At 32.8% G+C, this 13,144-nt stretch overlaps 1 protein-coding gene across 1 annotated transcript; it reads right to left on the reverse strand.

The window, feature by feature from the left end:
* Positions 1–1,933: 1,933 nt before the first annotated feature.
* On the reverse strand, positions 1,934–6,100 carry LOC25500048 (serine/threonine-protein kinase D6PK). The gene is made up of 3 exons (XM_013588364.3): positions 5,971–6,100; positions 3,791–5,267; positions 1,934–3,056 (listed from the first exon to the last, which is right to left on the reverse strand). The coding sequence occupies exons 2-3, from the start codon at positions 5,212–5,214 to the stop codon at positions 2,165–2,167; spliced, it is 2,316 nt and encodes a 771-aa protein (XP_013443818.1). The 5' UTR covers positions 5,215–5,267; positions 5,971–6,100; the 3' UTR covers positions 1,934–2,164.
* Between the last annotated feature and the right edge of the window lie 7,044 nt (positions 6,101–13,144).

Genomic DNA, 13,144 nt, shown 5'->3' on the forward strand with positions numbered 1-13,144 from the left:
ATGAGAAAGTCGATATGATAATTTTTTGATATAAAATAAAATATTTAAGCACATAAAATCCATAGCGAGCGTGGTGCAAATATTTAACAGTGTTGAATTTTTAATGTTGATTTAATAGAAATATTACACTAATGTTGATTTTTGAAAATAGGCATGAAATTTTATCATATCGACGTTCTCATATTGATACATAAAAATTTACCTCAGTATATATAAACACTTAAAATCTACAACGGACACGGTTGAAATATATAACGGTGTTTTGCATATTAAATAACAAAATATTTAATAGAAACACTGCATTAATATCCCCATGAGCTTAGCTCATTTGGTAAGGGATAATGCACAATATGTGCAGGGGCTGGGGTTCGAACCCCAGACACCCCACTTATTCATCTTTAAGGTGAATTTCTCTAGCCACTGGACTGCTTGACCAAAAAAAAAAAAACACTGCATTAATGTTGATATTTTAAAAATAATAAGCTTTGAAAATTTATTATATTAAATTTCTGTAATCGGTGCTTTTTTTTTTACGCATCTCATATCTGTTCATAAAAATTTGCTTTCGGAGATATAGACACATTAAAACTGCAACAGACGCGGGGAAAATATTTAATGGTTTTTTGCATATAACTAAGACTGTGTACCGTAAATGGAGCCGTCTTTATTAGTCTTTTTTTTTGTCAGATTGTCTGGTGGTTAGAATTCATCTTATAAGGTGAATAAGTGGGGTGTTCGGGTTCGAACTCCGACCCCTGCATATAATAATGCATTGTCCCACCAACTGAGCTAGACTCACGGGACGTTAGTCTATTTTTTCTATCCTTATTTTATTGGTGTATGTGGATATGCATATATTTTTCAAATGAATTAGAATTAGGAGAAGAGAATAAATGAAATACTATTTTCTGACATCGTTCAAAATTAATCAACTATTCATTCGATAACAGTAAGTCCCAATTATTTTTCATTACATTTGTAACTGTCTGATAATCACTTTCAAAGACAACTTGACAATCAGTTATATCATGTAGGAATATTTCATTCAGAGTATTTCAGCAATACCTTATTCATTTGATTTATTTTATAAATTTGTACATTACAATTTCATTTAAAAAATTAAACCCTTTTCTCCTCCACATTCCTTCCTTTTTTGCAAAGAGTTTTTATATGGCCTGTCAGTGTCACAACTCACAACCCTTCCTTTTGTAGCTTTCAAAAACATCAATGTCTTCATAAGGACAAATAATGGAACGAGTGAATTGTGACAAGGCTATATAAAGACTGTCTACAATCTCTACATCATATTGACAAGTATTGGTTCATCACTATGCAAAGAATCTCTAATAGATGCAGATCAAAGGTTCTAGAGGGGACCAAATATAAACCATGAAAAGTAGTGATCATGTCACTAAAATGGAAAGCATGCTTCAGTGGATTGTTGTCCTCGTTTTTACTTTTGTGGATTGTTCAAATCTTCTTTCATAATTCATGTTAACATTTATTCAATGATTTGATACTTATCATCATGTGTATTTTGTTTCATAGAAACTACATTGAAAATATGACAGACACTAGAAAACCATTTTAAGACTGAAGCTTATTTTTCACAAACTATAACATAATTGTAATTTGTAAGGAGAAAATTGCTAGATAAAATTGTTTTTAAAATGATAATTTTTTGGTAAGGTTCAAGCATCTTGTTAGTGATTAAGATAAAATAGATATTCCCTTTGCTAAGGGATTGTAGAATTGTAAAAACTTTATATACATATAGTTCAGTTAAGATGGAAAATCAAACCAGCAATCTCACACATTCATTGTTCTATATATGTTAACTTTCATTTCAGAAGATGGCACATAATAAATACCATCAGCTGCCTGTACCTAATCACATCAGAAACTTGTCCAAAAATTAATTCAAGATTAATAATTTTCATATTTTGTATAGAAACGCTTCATTATGAATTGATTATCCATAAGTATTCTGGGATAAGACAGATTCAACCTAATCTAAACTTAGGATATCATATTTCCAACTGAAATGGAATTTAACTACAAAATAGGTAAAGCTGAACTAACATGGTAATACTGAGCAGCTGCTGCAAAAATAACTGATCATATTCATGGCAAATACAATAAAAAGTAGATCAAGGAATCCAAACTAAAAGAACTCAAAATCCAGATATTTACCCCCAGACTTCATTTCATTATTCCCCGACATCCTCTTACTAGTACTGCCAACCCCGACAGCATCAACTGGTGGTCCAACCTTCATTGGTGGTGGCGGTGGCGGCGGCTCATTTTCCACTGGTCTTGGTACTTCTGGTGGTGTGCTGCACCTAATCAATGCCCAGTTTACACCTTCAAAGAAAGGATGCTGCTTGATCTCGGTTGCACCTCTCTTAACCCCAAGACGATGCTGCGGCTCCTTCACCAGCAATCCACGGATCAGGTCCCTGCTGGCGTAACTCGTCGCAGGCGATTCAGGAAATTTGAGTTGCTGACCTACTACATTGAAAAGCGTAGCACGGTTTCCTGACCCTTTGAAAGGGGTTTTACCGTATAACAGTTCATGCAAGAATATTCCAAATGTCCACCAGTCAACTGCACTTCCATGACCTTCCCCTTTGATAATTTCAGGAGCAAGGTATTCATGGGTACCGACGAAGGACATAGATCGAGCAGCAGTAGGCTCAGCAACAAGCTCTGGAAGTCTGCTAGAAGGAAACCCGGGTTCAGATCTTGGCTTCCTTGATTTCTTGTTTTTCTGAGGAAAGAGCCGAGGAATAAAACATGCAGGTTGTATGCATGCTGATGTTGGCTCAATACAAGCAGGTTGAACACAGAATGCACCACCAGCCCGTTTTGATGGGTCACCATCATAACCTCTAACAAGAGTAGGCAAAACAGTACATCTGAGGGAAAGATCAAAATCCGAAAGCATTATGTGACCATCGTCTCGAACCAACACATTTTCAGGTTTAAGGTCTCTGTACACAACTCCAAGCATGTGAAGATATTCAAGAGCAAGCAGGACTTCAGCAGCATAAAATCTACATGCAGAGAAATTGAAAATGTGAATCTTTATGATAAAAAAAAAAAATCACTTACATACATAAAACCAAAAAATGCTAGCTACATCATGATAGCGCACACTACACGTTTCGATACTTTCCTGTTTTCAAATTTCAAAGAGATGTAACTCTATTGTTAACAACATAGTTTGAATATAACACTGCTTATACAGAAAATGCCATTACTTTCCAGCAAAGCCTGGACAGGATATAACGTTTCTCAGATGTATAGCAGAAAACTTTTCCTTCAGGAGCAAACAATATATTGCACAACCTTCATTGGAGGGAACAAGGATCGGGAGATTTTATAGATATAAGCAATTGATCTAGAATCAAATTTTCTCCTCCTTCCTTGGTACCAACCATGTGTTGCCATTCAATTATATTCAGGGGGAAGTTTTTACAAATCCATAACTTCCTCTTTCTTTTGAAATTATATGAATTTTCCCAAAAGCCTTCCAGATGTAACAGATAAAGGATCAGAAAAAGAGAAGGAAAAAAAAAACACATTACGATTTATCTATTCTCGATAACGCTTTATGAAAAGGAAAAGATAATTACATCAATGACACTTCAACATATGCACATACACACAAAAATTGAGAAATATTCTCTATATGACAAAGTGAATGCAAAGCAGATTTTCATGAGGGGGAAGCAAATAACAAAGATCAGACAAAGGAATGTCACTATGTATCATATAAAACACATACCGTGCAGCATATTCAGAGAAATGTTTCCCGGGTTGCCGCTGCCTTAAAGTGTGTAGGTCACCACCAGGACAATATTCCATCACCAAACAAGAGAAACGGTCAGTCTCAAAATGTGTATACAAAGTTGGAAGAAATGGATGATCAAGCAACTGCAATATCTCTCTCTCCGTCTGTGCTCTAGTCAGCTTCTTTCTGCTTGCTAGGGACGCCTTGTCCATAACCTTCATTGCAAAATAACACCGAGTTCCACTTAGCTCCGAGAGATATACACTTCCAATGTCACCACATCCAAGTCGTTTGAGTAATCGAAAATGACTCATGCCCAAAATTCCATCTCGCAATCGAACAGCAAGGATGGCATTCCACCTGGGATCATTTCCTTTGTGAGGCTTATTGGCACTACCAGTAAGGTTGCTCCAGTTACTGTCATCACTGAGGCCACTGCTATCACTTGCACGACTAGCACTAGTTTTTGCACTCTCAAGTGAATCACCCCTTACACTACCCTTGGTGCTATCAAAGTTTCTATCTAAACTAAGCATACCGTCACTGGTCATTGCATCACTACGATATGTACTAGCGCAACTATTAGCAATGCTCATTGCCTTGACAACACCAATACTATCTATACTACTATGTGGACTGGCATTCCCATTAGGTGTAGGAGGCAAAGAAGCGTCCCAAACACATTCTTTTTCCTCGGAATCTGGAGCAAGGAGAGAGTTCTCAGTATTCTGAGACGCTCGAGAACCTGCAAAAGGCGAGGATATGTTCCCCGTGTCATTCAGTTCTTCAACAAGACTTTCTTGAGGGGAAAGAACAATTGGACTTGGTTTCTTCCCGGGAACACGGATTGAGAGATCTTCCAGGAAAGGACCCTTCATGGGCAAGTTCTTAATTAAGCATCCAGACTCAGATTTGTTTTGACCTATCGGTACATAAACCGTTCTCATAAGATCTGTATCAACAGGTTCTGGGGGATGACTAGCACCGGCAAATAAAGTCGGATCACCATCCTCAAACGAATCGCTGCTTTCCTTCAATGTGTCTACATCATACATCAGATCTTCTCCTTCAACTTCAAGTAAAGACGTCTTTCCTTTCCATGTCCGAGTAGGCTCAAAGGAGATAGATTCAGGAGACTCTCTAGTATCAAATTCCATATCATCTTGAACCAATAAAATCCGTGCATTCGACAACTGAGCCACTTCTCTGATCGAGGCCAAACGTGTCATAGGCACATCCCTTCCCTGCGACAATTGATTCAATTCTCTAGCTGAAATCCACCTAGCATTTGAAAACTCCTGCCCATTTAGTCTCTGACTTTGACCTACATCTCTTGCAGTCGCCGCCGTATGTGGTGAAACCTCAACCAGAATCGGCAAGTTTCGAGGATGTACTTTTGACTCTGAATACCTCTCCATATGTCTAAATATCACATAACATTATCACATAAACACTTACAATTAAAAAGAACCTGCAAAATAGAACAAATATGTCATCACTCAATAAAACCATCAATTATTTTCACATACATTTCAACAAACATAGAGATAAAGTATAAACATGACCGAGATAAGTCCTGAATTTCTGAACTATACAACAAAAAATAAAACATGAAATAAATCTATAAAAGATGTCAGAATCACGATGAGCCACCGTGATTTGCAAATGTTTGGTATCACGCAGTGAGCCACAGTAATTTTTCAAAAAGTTATGTATCTTTTGCAAAATTATTGTGGCTCTGTGCAACAGTGATACCAAACATGCACAAAATTAAGTAATCCTACTCTAGTAGTTTCAAAATTAGGAAACTATTTAGAAAAACAGCTAGGAAGTTAATTAAAATTATACACATCTAAGAATTAATTTGAAAAATGACTTAAATGTGAAATGAGAAATCATAGATAAACACATTAATCTTGAAATCAATAGAGTGAAGTATAATAATAACTGAGAAATTAACAAAAGACGAAATCATTAACAAAAACAACCTCAACTAGGAAGGTAATAACAAAACTACATTTCCAACATAAGAAGAAAAAAACAAACAGAAACAAAAATGGTATCCATTGAAACAACACAATGCATTGGTTGAAAATAGTGAGAAAGACGAGATCTAAGATTGAAAGGAAAGAAAGAAAATGGAGAGAAGGAAAAGGGAAAGAAAGAAAACAAACCCAGTAGCATTAAAATGAAAATGAAATTGAAATGAAGCACTGAAGAGTGAAGAAAAGTGTTGTTTGTTGCTGTTTATTCTAAGCCTAACTACACAGCTTTTACTTTTTTATTTTATTCATTTTTTAATTCATTTTCTGTCAAAATAAAATATTTAGAGTTAATTTATTACTGTTATTGTTTTATTGGGTGTTGCTTTTTTGAATAGAAAAAAGAGAAAATGTGGGGTCCATGAATTAGGTGTGGGACCCATGCTGTTGGTTTTACTGCACTTCTTCTTTTTCTTTTTCTTTCTTTCTCTCTGCTCAAAGCCGTTTTCTTTGAACGCTTTTTGGATTTGTTTGTGTTTTTTTTTAAATGGCGCGTGATTTTCCACTCGCTTGCATCGCGTTGCCTATCTGCTTTTCTCTTTTTAATTAACTTCCCAAAATTACCTAGCTTCTTCAGTAGTCAATTTTTTTTTTTGAAAGAATTAGTAGTCAAATTTTATAAAGTGATTTTCAACTAAAATATTGCTGTCCATATTTTTCTTTTCTATTAATTAAATCAGTAAAATTCATATTACACTTTTGACCAAAAAATAAATAAATTCATATTACACTTGTTATTACTTCTTACCAATTAGATATGTTCTCTACCGGTCGGAGACCTAGGCCTAATTGCTTGGTTCCAATAACAAATCAAGTCTAAGTATCACATTTGGCAGTTTAATCGCAACACACCCCTTCCCCGCGAGGGGGGTGCACGGAGCAACAGAGACTAGTTCAAACGAACTGTAACGTCTCTTTACCCATGTTCCTGCGAATATATCACCGATGGTTACACTTCCTCCGATTTCGTAACAGTCAGACACACGTGTGTCATTACAACAGCTCTGCATTCATTCACCTCTATATTAATGGGGCTCCTCATAGTCCCAAGGTAGAATCTCTTTCACTTCTAAAACCCCATTTTTGACCTCTACTGACTTGAGCGTCAGAGTGTTTGCAGGTACGTACACCCCACCAACCGTTCCAGTATTCTACAGACGTATTCCACCACCTTCAACCACCGCATTAAAGAAGCATCGGCAGTCACCTTCTGATCAGGTACGATCAAGATCAAACTTTATTAGTTAGTAGCGACTGATATTTAACTTGCAGCATGTTTGTTTTAGCGGTGGGGAATGATAAACTTATGTTGGGTTGAGAGTTACAATTTGTAGCTTCTATAAATCACGTTGAAAAAGTATATTAGCCACACTTTAGATGTTGTTGCCGCTCTCTCAAACGTATGCTTAATTATCTACATCATCATCATTATATCAAAGAGAATAAATAAGTAGTTTTTTTTTTAGGAAAGAAATAAGTAGTTAAATGCATTTCTTTTATTTTTCTTGTAGATGAAATAATAAACATCATCTTATAATCTTACAAAATAAGTGGAAGATCTCAAATTCAAATTTGTAACACCACATAAAACATTCGATCCAAGTACACTAGTTCTTCGTCCCAAGAAAAAAATATAGTAATTCATAAAACGGTTAAGATGATTTTTTTTTACAAATAAAAAATATTCATTCATTCAAATTAATAGAGTAGACCACACAAAGCTAATCTTTCAACCTGGATCAAATAAACACCGCACTAAGACGGGAAATAAAAAATACACCGCACAAAGACGAGAAATCAAAACAAATAGAGTCGTTCAGAGACGACAAAATCACAAAACAAATGAAAGAAAGCAGAAAATATGTGAAATCACTTATTGAATTAGAATAGAAGGAAAACCAATTCGGATGGGTGATTTTTGGATCAAAATTGACCTTAAATCATCCTCTAAAAAGAAGAAGAAGAAAAAAAGAGTCACGACTAGGGTTTGAGAAGGAGACAAGAGTTAGGAAGAAATGATCATTTTCCTACAACATAAAGGTTAAGATGAATGTATTGTGTCAAAAATAAATGTAAAAAATGTTAAACAAAACATGAATGAGGAGGGATGGCGCGTGGTGCGAACAACCTACTACAAGTCTACTACTGTGTCTACACAACAACCCTCGTATCCTTTGTCTCGGAGCAGAAAGTCAAAAATACCCTTGAAAACGAACAATAGAAACCGTACGATCACGCGGGAGACATGATACAGTAAGTACTGGTGCGCGTGTATGGTGGCCACACAGAGCTGGCAATACACCAGATATACAGTCAACAATAATTGAAAAAAAACAAGAGAAAATACAATAGTAAATATGGACCAAGCAGAATTATGAGACATAAAGGGCACCTACCTGAGCAATGATGGTCCCATTGTGTTGCCGCTTTAGGACAACCTTCCTTTCTTATTTGTTTCCTACTATCCCTAACTTTCTCTATTTGGATTAGGTTTATAGTACCATATAGCTGTATAATTTGTTCATGTTAATGTGATTGGGAGAAATTTATTTACTTTTTACCTTAAGTTAGAGAAATAAAAAGAATTTAAAGTGTGGAGTTATAAAGATGTCAAGAGTTCAATCTCCGCTCTTAATATTAACGATGGTCGTTTGAAAAAATATATATATTAGACATGAAAATCAAATCATAGATCGTTTTACTACTTTAATGTTTAACTTCCCCACTTCGATCATCAAGTCAACGTTTTATCCCTTATGTGTGAAATCAAATGTGATATGTTTTTATGTTAATAAGGAAAATGTTTATGTCTTTGTTGTCTGACTTGAAAGTTAATAAGTAGGGTATAATAGTGTTCAATTCAAAGATGATACTTTGATACTACTTTTTTTTTTTTTGAAAGATACTTTGATACTACTTAAAAAAATTAATTTTAGATAAAATATATTAATTATTTGAACTCAATTATTTAACTAAATAAAATGCATATTTTTTGATAAACCAATGAGTTGTAAAAAAAATGGAGATGAGACATTCCAACTAGGTTAACATTCCTACCGCATACCACCTAAAACAACGCCTCAAAGTAAAATATTTATTAAAACTTGAAATAGAGAACGAATATATTGGGTTTTAGGTGTATGAATGAGTTGTAAATTATAAGAAAATTATATATGACACTTTATTGATGAATAATAGGAGAAATATATGGCCCTCTACAAGTGGGCGATGAGATTGATTTTCTCGAATTACTCGGCCCTTGAATCGGATATCGAATTTAAAAAAAAAAAATTGAGAAAGTTAGGAACACCTTATCGTGGAAAGTTTTAAAAGAAATTAAAACTTTTTGAAGAGAAAAAATAATTTGATTGATTTTTTAAGATAAAATATTTTGGTAGCTTTTAATACGAACAGTGATAAATTTGAAGATAAGGAATTTTAGACATGCAGTTTTTATTTTAGATAGTTCCTACTAACATGTCAATGTGTATATCATATGTAGAGAGCATGCATACCAAGTAGCTAAGCCTCTAAATTCTAAATAATTGAGGCAATAGATTATCTGCAAATACACTAATCATGTTGTTGTCTATGCCACTGATCTTGATCGAATGACTTGATTTTGTCTTTTGAACTCGCTTTACAAAATTAAATAAAAGTCGTTTGATTACATTAAATAAATGAGATCGCATATTTGTGAGTTTAATTCAGTTGATAAAAATATTGCATAATATATAGAGGTCGATGTTCAAACTTAGTACTCTCCACTTCTTTATATTTAAAAACTGTGAGTCTCAACCACGAGACTACTTTACCAAAAAAAAAAGAGTTTGTATGACTAATTAAGTTCATGTTTATAGTGATTGTAAGTTAGGCGGAAACACAGTCATCATCGTAATTTTGTGATTCTTAAGATACATTTTTCCAATACAATGCTCATGTCATGCCAAAGGGCAAATCCAAAGAAATTTCATACTCCTATAATTTGTCCTTCCATAGGGTAATGCACAATCACCGACTATCATGAGATACGTTTCTTTGGCATCATACAAATCAGATTCTTTTACAAATATGGCCTAACTTATTCAATGTTTGACATTTTCTATATGGAATGCTACTACTTCGAGAAGGAAACAATTAATTTTATTTGGACCTCCAATCGTTAAATTCTAGAGTACCATATAGTAATTGATTGCTATAGGAAATTCGGATCCAATCTTTCCTTATCACACTCCTACAACAGACAAAATTGTAAAAGGAAGAATCCAATGACTTACTCCCTCCGTCCTAAATTATATGTCACTTTAGAAAAAATATTTATCCCAAATTGTATGTCACTTTAGAATATCAATGAAACATTAATGTTATTTTTCCTGTTATATCCTTAACTATTTATTACTCTTTCTTTTTTCAATTCTTTCATTTATCTTTCCAATATCATTTATTAAGGATAATTTTGTAAAACAACTCACAATATCTCTTTCCCACACTATTAATTACATTTCTTAATATATGTGAAATGCCCAAAACGTCATACAATTTGGGACGTAGGAAGTATAATCATAGCCATGCTTAGTCAAAGTCATACTAGCATTAAAAAAAATGTTTATGTTAACTTCTGCCCTTAAAGCATCTGTTAAGCATTAATTTCATTCCATTAATAATAATAACTTGATGAAAAAAATTAATATTAAACATTTTAAGCAATAAATTAACACAATTTTCAATACATAATTTCTATTAGTGAAATTTTTAACATAGGGTACAAATTAATATTTCCTAAAAAGAGTTGGTAAGAAAACAAAAATTAGGTGAACTGGAGAAATATAGGTAATGATGGTAAGCATAATTAGGAAGTTTTTGCGGTGTATTAGTACTATATTGGTTGAACTATTAATTTAATCTTTTAATTATCACAACCTTTCAAATTTAGTCTCTAGAAACATATAAATATAATAAGAGGACAAATTCTATGGTACACCCAATATATTTGAGTGTATCGGTACACCCACTCTTTAAATTAATAGTTAAATAAGTTATTTTTTGAAGAAAAATATTATTTTTTTATCATTTATAATTATAATAACAAAATCTTATTCATCAAAAATGTCAACAAAATAAAATTATTATTTTTTGAATTTTTATCACACATAATCGAGAACATTCATTATTTTTTATGATAATATGTGAAAACAATTACTATAATTCTTATAAACAATGAAATGATGTTTTTTCTTATGAAATAATGTTCTATAAAATATAAATATTGAAAAATAACTATTTATTACATAAAAAATGATCGTTAATATATAAAATTATGAAGCAGGAATACCAGTGCACCTCACTTTGTGAGTGTACCGTAGAAGTTCCCTAATAAGAGTAGTTTTGCATATTATATATGTAAAATCCGTCAATTTAATCTCTCATTTTGAAATATTAGAGACTAAATTGATGAATTTTCATATGCTTTTTAGACTTAATCATCTGATTTAAAAGAAAAGAATGTCTCTACAATCTGAAGTTTGATTAAGAAATAAGGCCAAATATCTCCCCGGGTCCTTTAAGTTTCATGTTTGTTTCAAATAGATCCTTTAAATTTCTAAGGTCTCAGATATGTCCTTTAAGTTTGGAGTTTGTTTCAGATATGTCATTTAAGTTTCTAAGGTTTCAGATAGGTCCTTTAAGTTTCGAGTTTGTTTCAGATAGGTCTTTTCTATCAACCTCTGTTAAGCCAAAGTTGATTTGATAGAAAAGACTTATCTAAACAAACTCGAAACTTAAAAGGTCTATCTAAAATCTTAGAAACTTAAAGGACATATCCGAAACAAACTCGAAACTTAAAGGACCTATCTGAAACCTTAGAAACTTAAATGACTTATCGAAAACAAACGTTAAACTTAAAGGACCCAGGAAGATATTTGGCCAAGAAATAAATATATTCTAATCAAAGATGATTTTAACCATATTCAAACTCATTTTTTTATAAATAGTTGGTTAATTATTTGAGTTCAATCATTTATTTTGAGTGATGGTTTATATTGGTTAAGATATAACTTGGATAAAAGGAATTACAAAGTGGTGTTCAAACCAAGGGACTCAGATCCGATGATAGCACTCACATAGTGATGAAATGATTAGCCAAATATTTTATCACTGAAACTTGCCACATTTTCCAAAAAAGAAGTGCCCTATGATCTATTTTAATGTTCGTTGTTGATTGCTTTTAGTAAAGTTGGCAAATTAGAGATTTGAAAAGTGGTAGTTCTCGATATTGAAATTGGGAAAAGATGGAAAACATTCAAAGGTGGGTTCTTTCATGATTCCTTTCTTGGATGACATTTGGTCCACAAGGGACACTTTTCTAAGCGACTAACATGCTAATCATGCATTAAACTTGGATCATAGGTTAACTTCTTTTTTGTTTTTGCTTTTAGGTTGTTATTTTTGGTTTTATATATTGGTCAAAGAGACAAAAAGAAGAGTCGGTAATTAAATTAAATAAACTTCTTTTCATCATATAATAATGTTCCTTAAGGTGATGGGATATTAAAAATTGGAAACCTTGATCAATGTTGGGATATTAAAAATTGGAAACCTTGATCAATGTTGAGATGCCACTTTTCGGAGGGGAGCTTGGTGTTCTGGAGTCTTATAACACTTTGTTCATTTTTGCATATATATTACGTTTTTCAGGTGGGATGTAAGACATTTTGATTATCACATTTGAGTCTTCTTTCTCTTTGGATGATTTTTATTTAAGAAAAAAATGGATTATTAGAGGTAGACCTTCATGCAAGGTCACCTCACTGATAATCACAACTTCGATGATAATTTACAGTAAAATTTAATATCAATCATATGTGAGCGAAAGATACATCTATCAATTAGGAAATTTTAGACTTAAACCCGAGTCACAAAAATGTGAGCAAGAAATACAATCATATGTGCCAAAATTGCATTATAAAAAGTAATATGTTTAACGTGTTTTGTATTGTTTAATATTATTATGCTGACATTATGATTCATAGTTTTTTTGAGAAGGATTCATATTATCTTTCGGTGATTAAATTTTTATTTATGTTTGTTAAGTTGTCAATATGTAAATAGGGAAAATCTTTCAAAAAAAAAATTGTATATAGGGAAAATATTTTTTCTGGTCTTTTAAGTTTGACCAAAATGGTGGGTTATTTTTTTAAGTTTCAAATAAGCTCTTTAAATTTAAAATATGTTTTTAAGTTTTTTTAAGTTTTACATAAGTATTCTAATTAATGCACCTATTTGAAGTTTTTAAATTTTTTAAGCTTTA

This window comes from Medicago truncatula, chromosome 8 (genome assembly GCF_003473485.1).
Source record: "Medicago truncatula cultivar Jemalong A17 chromosome 8, MtrunA17r5.0-ANR, whole genome shotgun sequence".
In the NCBI taxonomy this organism is placed as follows: Eukaryota; Viridiplantae; Streptophyta; class Magnoliopsida; order Fabales; family Fabaceae; genus Medicago; species Medicago truncatula.